The sequence below is a fragment of the Rattus norvegicus genome, chromosome Y (assembly GCF_036323735.1).
Source record: "Rattus norvegicus strain BN/NHsdMcwi chromosome Y, GRCr8, whole genome shotgun sequence".
NCBI classification, from domain to species: Eukaryota; Metazoa; Chordata; class Mammalia; order Rodentia; family Muridae; genus Rattus; species Rattus norvegicus.
The window spans coordinates 1,264,963-1,280,459 of record NC_086040.1 but is presented as its reverse complement, the minus strand read 5'-3'; the positions used below and the strand labels follow the sequence as shown (position 1 = coordinate 1,280,459).

The following is a 15,497-nucleotide window of genomic DNA, read 5'->3' as shown; positions in this document are numbered from 1 at the left end:
TAAAATGCCTTCAGTTAAATATCATATATGCATTTCTTATCAACAATTCTTTACTTTGCCATGACCTCTTGATATTTACCACAAACAGTTTCTAAAATGTTGATCTGCTGTAAAGGTTGAATTCAATTCAAACTAAATTTGATTTCATTTATTTACATTGAAAATTACTAATGTATAAATTTTCATTTGGAAATAGTGTGTTTAACCTTTTTAATCATGCTTTAAAATATCCCTAGATGTGTAAAATGTTAATCAGAAACTTGATTAATAACTATGTGTTTACCATTTTAAACTTTAAAATTTATTTATAAAATTTATTTGAATATTATAGTGTGGTTTTGTTTAAAATAAGACAAATAAAATGTAATTACTGTGGTATACTTCAGAATAATAATTCTAGGACAGTGTCAACACAATGGATAAATAAGTGCAAGTTTATCTTACTGATAATCAGTGGACCTAAGGTAATACATAACATGCTCATTTTATTCTTTCATGTGTTTTCAAATATTTTGAGACATTTTATTGTTTAACGTAAAGGCAATTTGATATTTTTACACATAAAATGTAAAATAAAAAATATATTTGACACATATACACACATATACACATGCTCAGTCATGCACAAACATATAAAAAAATATATTTGTAAGTTTTTTTCCCATTTTAAGTTTGAATTCCTTATGTTGTAAAATCCATGTATATTTTTACCAGAAAATGTTTTTAATCAGAATTTTATCATAGAATTTTATGTACATTTTATCAAACTTAGTAATATTTTAATAGAAAAATACATATATACATACATGAAATTAAAAAATAATTGCACAACTAAAAGATTGAGTAGTAACAAACCTGTATTCACACTTGTTTATATTAGAGAGCTAAATGCAATAAAGTTTGTATTTATTACCAAGACACCTACAGTATTTGTAAGAGAATTCATAAATTGAAAGAATACTGAGTACTAGTTTATAGAATTTTAACAAACCATCGCTGAAGCTTAAACAGGAAGAATTCAAGTACAAGTCCATTCTAGATGATTCTTGTCACAAATATGAAGCAAAACTGGCCTGGGGATGTACCTTAGTTATCATAAAATACTTTGTTGTTGATGGGTGATTGCAGCCATGGTGCATAAAAAAATTCTTTCTGAATTTCAGAGACAAATGTGTATTAAGAAAAGCCTATGTACATTTATTTACTTAATTTCTCTTGGGGATTTGATAGGGTTGTTTTGGCTGATTGGTAAGTTTTTGTACATCAGTCAACATGCTTATCTCATTTAAAAATTCATACAGCCACATTAATTAGAAATTTCTGTTTTCTGATGTAATTGAAATGAAGTAAGATTTTCAATGAAGTAGCTCTCAAAATATGCTGTGCCAACATTGATTTTGTATGCAAGGGATCCGTCCAGTTAGGCTGAAGGATCAAAACTTAAATTATTTATAAAATACTATTTTTAGCTTCTCTCATTAGAAAAACTGGGAAGAGGAGGAGGAGTATAAAGTATTTTGCCTACTTTATTATTTACTTGTGTACACAGTCTAAATTTCTTTAGGACAGTTCTATTAAAAATATTACTGGGGCTGGGGATTTAGCTCAGTGGTAGAGCGCTTACCTAGGAAGCACAAGGCCCTGGGTTCGGTCCCCAGCTCCGAAAAAAAAGAACCAAAAAAAAAATATTACTAAGTTTGATAATATATTCCTACAGTAACAGCTTTGTAAAGGCCAGGCAAGAGATTACAAGTTCAAACATAACCTTCTGCTATAACATGAATTGCAAGGCTAGCCTGGAACAGAGCCTGTCTGAAAAAAGACAAACAAAAAATAGCAATATGACATCTTAAGGATTTTACAATCAAAGTTACGTAGAGAGAGGAAATGAATACATTTAACTTTAAGAAACTTTGCATCTTTGTGGTTATAAGTACAAGAATACACATAACAAAAGAAGTTGAATACAAAAATTATTAAAGATAAAATCATGAGTTATAAGTGCACATATTTCAAAATGCAAAAGATTTTTTGAGTATGTGTATATATGTAAAAGAACATGTATGTATGGTCATGTTCACATGTGTGAACATCTATGTATACTTATGTGTATGCCTATGTACACAAATACACTTTAATGTGTGTGTATATTTGTATAGATATTCACGTACATGGTGTACATGTGGAGACCAGTCATTGAATTGACATTGGTTATCTTCCTGAAATACTTACTGAACACAGTGTGAACCAGTTTAGCTTGTCTACCTGCCTAACTAACTTTCTGAGGATTCTCTGTTTTCTGTGCACTGTAATTATGTGTAGGCTACCACCTAGATCTACCATCATTTAGATAAATCTTAGATATTCAAACTAGAACCTCATGACTTTGCAACAAGCAAATAACACTGAGCCTGAAGATATTTGTATGTTACATCCAGCCTTCCAAGAGTAGGGATAATCGTTTGTTGAAAACTTAGGCATAGAAGATATATAAAAAATCTTAATTTAGAATTGTACTTTTTAAAGATTGCCAGAAAAAAATGAGTTGAAATGTAAAACAATATATTAATTTCATCAATAGTTGAACTCTCTAGAGGCAACTAAGAAAGAAAATTAACATTAACAGATTTAGATGCTTTTATTTAAGTCGCTATAAATTTTAGAGAAGGTAGAAATCTTGAAGTAATTTGATGGGTAGTTGATTCTGGGATTTTATGTACAGTTTTTTTAATCTTTTTATTTCATTCAGATTAACCAAGCTACTCATGATCAAGCTGTGGTATTACAAAATGCCCTTCAGAGCATTCCTAATCCTTCTTCTGAGTGCATGCTTAGGAATGTATCGATTCGTCTTGCTCACCAAATATCAGGGTTGGTTAGTATCAAACTTTGAAAGTGTTGGGGTTCTGGAGGGCTTATTCATAAAGAAAACATATTCATAGAGACTGCTTATTCATAAAGAAAAATTACAACTTAAAAGAGAAAATGTTTCATTCTACTGATTATTTTAGGGCTTTGGTTAACATAGTGAAATACACATTTTCTTGCAGGCCTCAAGATACATACCTGATATTTGTGTTATTAGAGCTATACAAAAAATCATTTGGACATCAGGATGTGGATCATTAGAGCTAGTATTTAGTCCACACGAAGATATCACAAAAACTTACAAGATGGTAAGAATAATTACAGAAATAATGTTTTTAAATAATGCTTCATAATTTTACTGCAAATTGATTTTCTGTATACCATATTTGAAGACTACTTTTGTTTTTTGAAAGTAACTAATAATTTCATTTTGAAGGTGAACATAAAAAAGAAAAGAAAAGTAGACTAAATATCTACTAGTAGACTAAATAAATATTACTAGTAGACTAAATAAAGCTGAGGGTAGTGCTCTCTAATTTTCCTCATACATACTGTTTTAATTGGTTCTTTTAATAGAGAATTAAGAGTGTCATCATTTACATATTATTTATAGACCTATTACCAACAAATTAGCAGTTTAGTAAATAAGTTGCTTCTCTAGGGGCTGGAGAGATGGCTCAGTGGTTAAGAGCACTGGCTGCTCTCCCAGAGGTCCTGAGTTCAATTGCCACATGGTGGCTCACAGCCATCTGTAATGAGATCTAATGCCCTCTTCCTGTGTGTCTGAAAACAGCGACAGTGTACTCCTATAAATGAAGATAAATCTTCTTTTAAAAATTGCTTCGACAAAGGATTGTTTTGTCTGTCTGTCTGTTTGTTTGTTTGTTTTGATTGATTAAGGTTGGTTATGATCTTGTTTGGTTTTCTAGATATAGGATTTATCTGTGTAGCCCTAGTTTCTGTCCTAAACTCACCCTGTGTAGGTCATGCTGGCCTCAAACTCAGATATCCACCTGCCTCTACCTTTTGACTGCTGAGATTAAAGACTGCATTGGAATTGTTAGCTCTTACTATAATTACCTGTCTGATATGTACTTCTGATAATTAAATAATTTTTGAAAAAATTCAAATATTTTTGTATTGAATACATATTGATGGGAATGGCAAATTAAAAACTCCTAGTTTCATATTGTATGACTCAGGAGTTTATTGGTCTTAAAAATTGCAGGATGATTACTTTTTTGGCTAAAAATGGCTTTCTTGATAGGCTGTAAGAACATTAAAGTTACTCTGGAAGGAATTATATAAAAATAAACTACTTTGTACTATGAAAAACAGAAAGTAGATGACGGAATATCACTGATTATGCTTCTTTTATTTTATTAACCATACTAAAAGAGCAAGTGAGTAGAAAAGTATATATATATATATATATATATATATATATATATATATATATATATATATATATACTCCACAGAGAAGATAACTTTAAATACTAACTGAAACTTTTACCATTTCTCATAAGTGAATCTCTAATAATTTGTTCCTGGCTATAATTTTACAGACCACCAGTACTAGGAGTAATCCAGAAGTGAAAGATGAGCAAGTTTGCTGTGAAGCCCTAGAAGTAATGACATTATGTTTTGCTTTAATTCCAACTGCTTTGGATTCACTCAGTAAAGAAAAGGCCTGGCAGTCATTTGTCATTGATTTACTATTGTACTGTCCTAGCAAGTAAGTGGTTTGGGAGGGGTTGGGGTTTGTTTTTACTAATTATTTGAAAATTTTCACAAAATTCACCCTTATTAACCTTCCTTTTCACCCCTCTAATGTTTACTACAACTGCCCTTCAGGCTTCCATATTAAAACAATAAAGAAGATAACAAGTATAATTTATAGTAGACATACACTCACTGTGGCATAATCAAAATGGTCAGACACTTAAAGAACTGAGTCCTTTGCCACCCTCACCAACACCAGTACCCACATATTGTGGGGTACTACAGCAAATGAGTGTTTTGGTTTCTTTAATTCACATTTTTTTATTTACATTTTGAATATTATTCCCCTCCCCCCTTCTTCTGTAAGAGTGCTTACACACCTACTAGCCTCAATGTCCTGTCCCTGATTGCTCCTAAGTACCTCTGTCCAGGGCGGTACAGATGGCACTAGGTGATTTCCTCCTGGGCTGGGAATGTGGGCACAAGAGTGATCTCCCCTGAGCTCTCAGGAGCATCTGCACTTCACAATGGGATTTGGGTACAGGGATCTGTGTGACCAGTTCAGTTCAGTTCAGGACACAGGCCAGACCTAGGATGTTCTTGCGACTTAACTGCTCCTATATTCCTGTATCCAGAGGCACTATGCAGTTTCCTCTTGGTCCAGGGATGTGGGAGAGTTGGGTAGAAGTGGCAGTCTGTCCTGAGTTCTCAGGATTGTCAACTTCTGGGTGTTCAGCTGTCTCCTCATTGCTTTTCAAATGAATCCCTTTTCATTTCTGATTTTGTTAATTTGGATACACTCTCTGTTCCCTCGGTTAGTCTGGCAAGGGGTCTATCTTAAAAATAATATACTGTAATGGTAATTGAACGGCTATCAAATTATATGAATGCTAATGTTACAGTCCTATCTTTACAGTTACAGATATTCTGGTATTGCATAAGCTGTATTAGATTTTCATGAATTGTTTGCTGCAAAGCTCAGTTTATCAAAACAATTCTGGGAAAGTTAGAGGGAAAAAAAATGTACTATTTCTCCATATCTAGAGTGGAATTTTTGACTTTTTAAGGAAACAGACATCATTCATATTTTTATTCTTTTGTGTTCTCTTTAGCATAGACATGATCTTTACTCTTATTGTATTTAAAAGATTTAGTAAATTATACACTAAAACTATCACCATTTGTTAATTAGTGATGTTTCAATCTCTCATGTAAAAATTGGACTTTTAACTCATCTTTACTATCATTTTAAGTGCCTGTGAAAATTCATTACTTTATGTTGTTGCAGAACTATACGGCAGTTGGCACAGGAGCAGTTCTTTTTAATATGTACCAGATGTTGCATGGGACATAGACCTTTGCTGTTCTTCATTACTCTACTCTTTACCATTTTGGGGGTAAGACATTTTTAATGATCAATTTTAATGTCAATATGATCCATTTCTTCAAATGAAAATATCAAATAATATCTACAACTTTAAATTTCATATGTCATGATCAATAGGAATAAATAAAATAATACAAGCATTAAGTAATTTTTTGGCAATTACATCAATACTGATCACAGTGGGGTTTTTTTTTTGATATTTCAGAGTGCAGCAACGGAGAAGGGTAAACATTCAGATGTCTACTTTCCACTTTTAAGGCGTCTTCTCACTTATGCTTACAACAGCAACATTCACATACCCAATGTTGATGTTCTTCTCAATGACGAAATTAATTGGCTTAAAAGGGTTAGGGTAAGAAATTCAGATTATTTATTCATAATCAGATTATTTTATTGTTAAAATAAATTTAAAGAGAGTGTATTCACTTATTTAAATTGTACCAGAATGTTCTCTATGAAAATTTGCAAGAGCAACAATTGAGTTTTGGTCACAGTTTTAGAAACCTTGTTCTTTCATATTCTTTCATTTTTAACTATTGTGGTTGTGTAAGTATGTTGCACAGGCAGCTCAGAAGCTAAGAAGCAAAGAAAATGTGTCTGTTTGTGGGCTTCTTGTTTCTACTTTTTTCAGGCCTCTAACCTTTAAAATGTCACAATTCATTTTCAAGACATGTCTTCCTCTCTAGAATAATCTCATAAACACATTCAAGGCTGCTTTTATAATCTTGTGAACTTTCTCAGTCCAAAAAAGGGACAGGAAGATTAACCATTACGGAGGTTTTATAACTTTTAAGTATTTGTTTTGTTTTTGTTTATTTATTATTTGAAGTAAACAAACTACAGATGGTTATATTCCTTTAATTTCAACACTCAGAAGTTGGAAGGAATATGATCAGGAATTCTGCCACTGGCTAAATAGCAGATAGGACCTAAACACAGACATTAAGACACTAAACATCTAACAAAAGTTTTAAAAGGTAAAATGTTTTTCAGTTTGTGATGACTTAGAAAGCACATAACTTGTTTGGATTAAATGAACTTGAAACTTAATATTCTGATTCTTGTTTGTATTTATTTTGGTATTACCAACCTGCTTTCTGAATTACAATGTTAATATTTTAGGAATGTTTGTATATACATATGTCAGTTCTCTGTTTTGTTTTTTTAATGAATATTCCTTTGCTTTTTTTCAAAGCAAAATCTTATTCTATTATCTAAATGGAGCTTCACTCTAATTTTCTTTTATCTTAGCCTACTGAGAAGTTGTGAGATTATAAATTACAGTTAAATATTTTTATGTTGCTGGTTTATTTTTAATTGGTGTTACATTATCAACCTGATATCTTTTATGATATATAGTTCAGAACTTTTGGCATTGAGATAGCCTCTAATTGCTGAAAGATTTCTGAACCAGCTTTTTTTTCTCCATTTTGTACCAGAGATCCTCTTTTTTTTTTCTTGTTTAGGAATGAACTTTTATTCTGGTTCTCAGACACACAGGGAGAACACCCTGTTACACTTTTGTATACTCCATAATGTCAAAGGGTAACTGTGGCCACAAACTCGAATAGGAACCATTGAAATTTCCTTTCTCCCAAAATTGTAAAACTTCAAAATAACTATCTGCAAAGAATAATATAGAGAAATTGTATGTGCATTCTAAGAACTTTCATCGTGGCTCTCTACCCCTTTGTATATCCTTCATAAGCTAGACCTGTATTATTTTTCCTTTGCAGGATTACATTAAAAATACAGGCGAAACCAGTGTAGAAGACCCAATCTTGGAAGGCCATCTGGGAGTAACAAAAGAGTTACTGTCCTTTCAAACTCCCGATAAAAAGTATCATATTGGTTGTAAAGCAGGAGGTGCTAATCTAGTTAAAGTGAGTTTTAAATTTGTAAGTTTATGTGCATGTTTGTAAAAGTGTCTTCTTGTTTGTTTCATGTACTTACAAACAAACAATTTTATGGTTGGTTCTTTGTTTTGCTTTCAAGACAGTTCTTTGTGTAGCCTTGACTTTCTTAGAACTCTGTAGATAAAACTCCTTTTGACCTCAGAGATTATAGAATCAATACACAGCCTTATATGATGGCTATTTGCTACATCTGAATTCTTCCTAAGATTGTGTTCTAATGAGATTTTCTGTCTTTAAGTACTGTTTCTCTCTTTTTTTTTTTCTTTTTTGTTGTTCTTTCGATTTTGCTGTATAAGTCAAGGAAAAGATTTTAACTTCGATGTATTTTGCTTTGCAATTAAAACGAACCTAATGATAGTTTATGATTCTTAGCTTGCTTTTCATCCAGAAAATTTAAGGTTTCATTCATTACTCTTTTTTTTTTTGAGTATCTGAAACTGTTTCTGAGTTAAATATTTAATTCAGTTGTCAAATCATTGTAAAGTATTTTCTTACTTGAAATTTAGTTTTCTAAAAGTATGTTTGTACTAGTGTAATGTGTAATGTCTTTTTCTAACTCCTTAGGAATTAATTGATGATTTCATCTTTCCTGCATCCAAAGCTTACCTGCAATATTCAAGAAGTGGGGAAATGCCAAACAAACAAACTATTCCAGTCTGTGGTTCACCAGCCACAGTTAATGCTGGTTTTGAGCTACTTGTAGCTTTGGCTTTTGGTTGTGTACGGAATCTTAAACAGATAGTAAACTGTTTGACTGAAATGTTTTACATAGGCACACCTGTAAATAGTAAGTAAAATGTAAAATTCTTGTTTACTATGTCTCAGTATTTTATTGTTTAAAATTTAAGACCTCTGTTGACAGAAAATTTATATATTGAATCATCACTGGTATTTAGTTTTGTAATGTAGCATAATACATTTCATATAATCTTATCTGTCATAAAATCTGACCTCCAAAATACTGAGAACCAGAAATGAGGCCACAGTGTAAACATTTAAACACGAGATATTGTGAAGAACTTCATATGCTAATTTAGTATTAAATGTTACTTGAGTTTTGAGAATACACTCATTTCTAAGATCAAAGAGAATATTCAAGAAACTGACAGTGCATTCCATGCCCTTGATGTGGATATGGATATCTTACTCAGAAAAGAAAGTAAAACCAGGCATAGAGTACATATCTTAATCCTAAGACTAGGAAGAGTGGAGTAGAAGGGTCATGAATTTATTATAGCCACAGAATTCTATACATAGCAAGTTGGAAGACCACTGGGGCATAACAAGTCCTGTGTTTTGATAGATAAAATGTAGTGGGTGGGAGGTAGATAGTTTTAAGTACAGTGTCAGAATGTAAAATCATTAAGTTATTTTAAGAAAAAACAAATACTTGGTAACAAATAATTGGTAATATTCTTTAGAAGAAATTTTAAGACATGAAATTTAATTACAATATCTTTCAGAGTAAAAGCAATTCTCCCATCCAGTTTGTTCTTATATTAACTTAAACAATAGATCTTCTGGATTCTGGAGAACTTAGAATTGAAAAAATTATTTCTCAAAATTTATAGTCACTTTAGTTAATACATTTGCATTGCTGATATTTTCAAGGACACCAAAATATATTTTAAAAATTACTGAATTTTTATGTATTCCATGTTCCATAGATTGTATATATGCAAGTTATGCATGCTTTATTTATCTGTCTCCTTTAGATTAATTTAATCCAACCCACCCAGAAGGAAGTGTAGTAAATGTTCTCAAGTTTATTTTATAGTCAATATTTTTGTCAGCATTTGGTGTTCTAATTCTTTTAGGTTTGATTTTATTGTTAGTATTTTTCTTAAGACAGGATGTAAGTAGGCCCAGAACTTACTACATGGGCCAAGTTGACCTTGAACTCATGGTATTTGATATTCCTTTAAGTGTCATACAGGTGTATGACATTAAGCTTAGCTAGAGGTCTGATTCCTAATTATTAATGGTATTATGGTATAACCTTCAATTTAATATATTTTTATTTATGTTATGTTCTTAATTTGTGATATATTCTTGGTTTTATTATCAAATTAATTTACTCACAGACAACCCAATAGTAGTCTTTCTTCTCCTCCCAGTATCCCCTAACACAAGTTCTTCCCCCATTCCACCTTCTTCTCTTTGGAGAAGAGGAACCCTCCCTCTGGGTATCAGTCCCCAACACCTGCGCACATCACGCTGCTGCAGGTCTAGACACATCTTTTCCCACTGAAACCAGATAAGACTGCCAATTTAGAGGCATGGCATCCACAGGCAGGCAGGCAGCAGGCTCAGGGACAACCGCAACTCCAGTTGTTGGGGGATGCACAAGAAGACCAAGCTGTACATCTGCTACATATGTGCAGCCCATGCTGGTTCCTTGATTGGTGATTCAGTCAGTCTCTGGGAGCCTCAAAGGGTCCAGGTTAGTTAACTGTAAGAGTCCCTGACCTCTTCGGTCCCTCAATCTTTGTCCCAATCTTCCCCTGATAAGACTCCCCAAGCTCTGTCTACAGCTTGGGTGTGAATCTCTGTATCTCTTTTCATTATCTCCTGGGTGGAGAATCTCTCAAAGGACAGTTATGCTAGTTTGCCATCTGCCTGCATAACAGAGTACCATTAACAGTGTCAGGGATTGGTTCTTGCCCAAATGAGTCTCAGTCTGGGGCAGTCAAAAGTTGGCCATGCCCCGAGTCTCGGCTCTGACCTTTTTTCCTGCACAAGTTTTAGACAGGATACATTTGAGGTTAAAAGTTTTATGGGTTGGTTGCTGACCTTATCCTTTCACTAGAAGTACTGCCTGCTACAAGAAGTGGCCACTTCCAGATCCATATTCCCCAGTACTAAGAATCTCACCTAGAGAGCTAGGCCTCTTCCCATCTCTGATCTCTGGCATGTTCTAGAGATTGACCCCACCTCAGACAATCTCCCTTTACCCCCTCTGCCCAGACATGATCTCTTTTCCCCACTGCTCCCCCACCCCATTCCCTCTTCTACCCACATCCCTACTTCAATTGACCTCTAAATTTGTTTCCCCTTCTCAGAAGGATTCAGCCATCCTCCCTTCGGCCCTCTGCGTTGCTTGGCTTCTTTGGGTGTGTTGATTATATTTTGTTGGCCTATACTTTATGGCTTTATGTGTATACCATGCATAAGACACTAGTGTTGAGGACACCACATACTTGAAATTTGTGTTACTTGTTACTGAACAAGTTTCATCCCTACCGACTTCCTTTCATGGTTCTGGAAAGGGCTATGTGCATTGCCACAGGAGAAAAGTACATAGCCGTGAATGCTATAAACTATAACTGACAGGGCAGGAAGACAAGAGTACTGAACACTGAGCCACAGATGTCATGGGAATAGCCAGCCACTTTTCTAGTTAGATGCTGACCCACTCCACAAGTTGAAAGCTGTACAAATCACAGTGATCAGAGCTAGGAAGCTGTAAGTAGACAAGTCATGGAACCTAAGGAGAATCTGAAAAAAGAGAATATGAAGTGTATGGAGAGGAAGGTGAATCTTGGAGGGGAGAGGGCTGTAGATAATCAAGAAAAATAGTAAGGAATTCTAAAAGTACTAACAAAACCTGATAAAAGAACTTATTTTTTTCATGAATCTCTAATTTATTTCTTTTTGTATTAGATACTTTGAACTTACATTTCAAATGTTATTCCCTTTCCCAGTTTCTTTGCCCTAAGCCCCTACCCTTCTATTAGGGTGTTTGTCCTCCCCAACCACCATCCTTCCCAACCCCCAGTGACATTCCCCTGCACTGGGAGGTCCAACCTTGGCAGGACCAAGGGCTTCTCCTCCCATGGTGCCCAACAAGCCTATTCCCTGCCACATATGCAGCTGGAGCCCTGGGTCAATCCATGTGTAGTCTTTGGGTAGTGGTTTAGTCCCTGGAAGCTCTGGTTGGTTGGCATTGTTGATCTTATGGGGTTGCAAAATCCCTTCAGCTCCCTCAATACTTCCTCTAATTCCTCCAACAAGGACCCCATTCTCAGTTCAATGATTTGCTACTAGCCTGTATATTTGACATGCTCTAGCTTAACCCTGTCAGAAGTTAGCTATATCAGACTCTGTTAGCGTGTACTTCTTAGCTTCATCAATCTTAGCTAGTTTTGATGGCTGTATATATATATGGGCTAATGTTCCTTAAGGCTCTGCTCCAAACTTTGCCTCCATGTCCCCTTATATGAATATTTGTTTCCCATTTTAAGAAGGAGTGGAAACATTAGCATTTTGGTCATCCTCCTTCTTGAGCTTGATGTGATCTGTAGATTGTATCTTGAGTAAATAGAGCTTTTGGGCTAATATCCACTTTTCAGTGAGTACATACCATATGTGTTTTTCTGTGATTGGGTTACCTCACTTGGGATGCTATTTTCTAGTTCCATCCCTTTGTCTATGAATTTCATGAAGTCATTGTTTTTGATAGCTGAGTAGTACTCCATTGTGTAGATGTACCACATTTTCTTTATCCATTCCCCTGTTGAAGGGCATCTGGGTCCTTTCCAGCTTCTGGCTATTATAAATAAGGGTGCTATGAACATAGTGGAGCATGTGTCTTAGTTATATGTTGGAGCATCTTTTGGGTATATGCCCAGGAAAGGTAGAGCTGGGTCCTCAAGTAGTGCAATATCCAATTTTCTGAGGAACTTCCAGACTGATTTCCAGAGTGGTGTTGGTGAAGATCTTTTCCCAATCTGTTGGTTGCTGTTTTGTCCTAATGTCAGTTTTCTTTGCCTTACAGAAGCTTTGCAGTTTTATGAGGTCCCATTTGTTTATGCTTGATCTAGAGCATGAGCCATTTGGTGTTTTGTTCAGGAAATTTTCTCCAGTGCCCATGTGTTCGAGATGCTTCCCCACTTTTTTTCTATTAGTTTGAGTGTATCTGGTTTGATGTGGCGGTCCTTTTAATCTACTTGTACTTAAGGTTTGTACAGGGTGATAAGAATGGATCAGTCTGCATTCTACATGCTAACCTCCAATTGAACGAGCACCATTTGTTAAAAATGCTCTTTTTTCCATTGGATGGTTTTAGCTGGATGTAGTGACCTAGGTTGGCATTTGTGTTCTCTTTGTGTCTGTATGACATCTGTCCAGGATCTTCTGACTTTCATAGTCTCTGGTGAGAAGTCTGGTGTGATTCTGATAGGTCTGCCTTTATATGTAACTTGACCTTTTTCCCTTACTGCTTTTAATATTCTTTCTTTGTTTTGTGCATTTGTGTTTTGACTATTATATGATAGAAGAAATGTCTTTTCTGGTTCAATCTATTTGGAGTTTTGTAGGCTTCTTGTATGTTTATGGACATCTTTTTCTTTAGGTTCTATGATTTTGTTGAATATATTTACTGGGCCTTTAAGTTTGGGAGTCTTCATTCTGTTCTTTACCTATTATCCTTAGGTTTGATCTTCTCATTAATCTCCTGCATTTCCTGTATGTTTTGGGATAGGAGCTTTTTATGTTTTCCATTATCTTTCATGCTTGTGTCAATGTTTTCTATGGAATCTTCTTCTGCTCCTGAGATTCTCTCTTGTATCTCTTATATTCTGTTGGTGATGCTTATCTATTGACTCCTGATGTCTTTCCTAAGTTTTCTATCTCCAGGGTTGTCTCTATTTGGGCTTTCTTTATTGTTTCTATTTCTGTTTTTAAATCCTGGATGATTTTGTTCAATTCCTTCACCTGTTTGGCTATGTTTCCCTGTAATTCTTTTTTTTTTCTTTTTTTTTTTTATTAACTTGAGTATTTCTTATATACATTTCGAGTGTTATTCCCTTTCCCTGTTTCCGGGCAAACATCCCCCTTCCCCCTCCCCTTCCTTATGGGTGTTAGGGTTAGGGTTAGGGTTAGGACACCTGTAATTCTTTTTAAGGGATTTTTGTTTCCTCTTTAAAGGCTTCTACTTGTTTACCTGTCTTATCCTGTATTTCTTTAAGGGAGTCATTTCTGTCCTTCTGTCCTCATCATACAATGTGATTTTAAATCTAAATCTTGCTTTTCCAATGTATTTGGATAACTATTATTTGCTTTGCTGGGAGAACAGGGCTCTGATGATACCAAGTAGCCTTGGTTTCTGTTGCTTATGTTCCTGTGCTTGCCTCTTGCCATCTGGTTTATCTTGTTTTGCTGTCTCTGACACTGACTTGATCTTCCTGTAGACCTGTGTGTCAGCACTCCTAATAGACCTGTTTTCTTTCAGCCAGATCTGGGATCAGAGAGCTGCTCCTGGGTTTGTGTGACCTGAAACCTCCAGTCACGTTGCTTGGTGCAGAAAAGTTGCTCTTACCTCTGTTCTCAGGTGTACTGGCTTTCAGCTCTTGGTGCAGGCAGAAACACAAAGGGTCCTGCCCCTGTCTCCTAGGTCCCTGTGTCAAGAGGGCACAAAGGGCACTAGGCAGGTTCCTCTTGGTTCAGGAATATGGGCAAGGTCCCTGTGTCAAGAGGGCACAGAGGGCACTAGGCAGGTTTCTCTTGGTTCAGGAATATGGGCAGAAGTAGTTCTCTCCCCTGAGGTCTCAGGATTGTCTGCACCTTTGAGGGTCCAGCTCTCTCCCCTCAGGATCTGGGTTCAGGGAACTGTGGGACTGGTTCAGTTCAGTTCAGGGTGGGAGCAGGTTCCTGCCACTACTAGTTCTAAATTCCTGTATCCAGAGTCCACAAATTTGTGATATATTCTTAACTTGTATAATTTACCTACAAATTATTGATGATCCTTAAGTTGGTTTTCATTTTTGCTAAGTACAGGGAATTTAAATAATAGGTATTTCTCACACTGATTTCAGTTATACTCTCTCCTCTCGTTACAACAACGAAAACTGTGGATCTAAAACAGAAGTTCTCAATGGGTTATGACCTTTTTTGGGTTTGAATGACCTTTCATGGCAGTTGTCATCATCTAAAACAGACATTTATTCACAATTCATAACAGTATCCAGATTATAGCATGAAATTAATTTATAGTTTGAGGTCACCACAACATAAATAACTACTGAAAAGAGTAACAGCCTTCAATAGAAATGTTAAAGACCACTGATCTAGACAAAGCAAAAAGAGACATTTTTAACTTTATGACAAGGAAAAGTAAATGTTTTTGTGAATTTTTACTTTTATTTGTAGAATTATGGTTTGAAACAGTAATTTTACCTATTTAAAATTAATATTTTAATGTTTTATTTATGTTTAATAGCTTTGTCCACAGTAAACTCAATATATTTTAAAGATACTAAGGTATTTTTACTCTTTTTTTTTCCTTTTCTTTTTTTTTTTTTTGGAGCTGGGGACCAGCTCTTTTTACTCTTTATTCCTCTTAATTATTTGTTTTACTAAACTACAGAAATTCAGTGTTAAATACAACCTTAAACTAGTAGTTCTAGGAAAGGTGTAAATAGAAGTAAATATCAAGAAAAGTATGAACAATTTGGCTCATGTTATAAAAGAAAATTTTAGAATTCCAAAGAATCTGTCATTTAATTAAAAAAAGTTGTTTCTTTTTTTTTTTTTTTTGGTTCTTTTTTTTTTTTTTCGGAGCTGGGGATCGAACCCAGGGCCTTGCGCTTCCTAGGCAAGCGC

The 15,497-nt window shown here is 34.7% G+C and overlaps 1 protein-coding gene across 4 annotated transcripts in view; it reads left to right on the top strand.

Moving 5' to 3' along the window:
* Positions 1-15,497, top strand: part of Usp9y (ubiquitin specific peptidase 9, Y-linked) — a 144,819-nt gene that overhangs the window by 95,438 nt on the left and 33,884 nt on the right. For all 4 annotated transcript variants that reach the window (NM_001329902.1, XM_039100658.2, XM_063280594.1 and 1 more), the window contains 7 exon segments: positions 2,750-2,875; positions 3,051-3,176; positions 4,436-4,605; positions 5,881-5,989; positions 6,185-6,331; positions 7,716-7,862; positions 8,460-8,682. In NM_001329902.1, the coding sequence (NP_001316831.1) occupies positions 2,750-2,875; positions 3,051-3,176; positions 4,436-4,605; positions 5,881-5,989; positions 6,185-6,331; positions 7,716-7,862; positions 8,460-8,682 (1,048 nt within the window).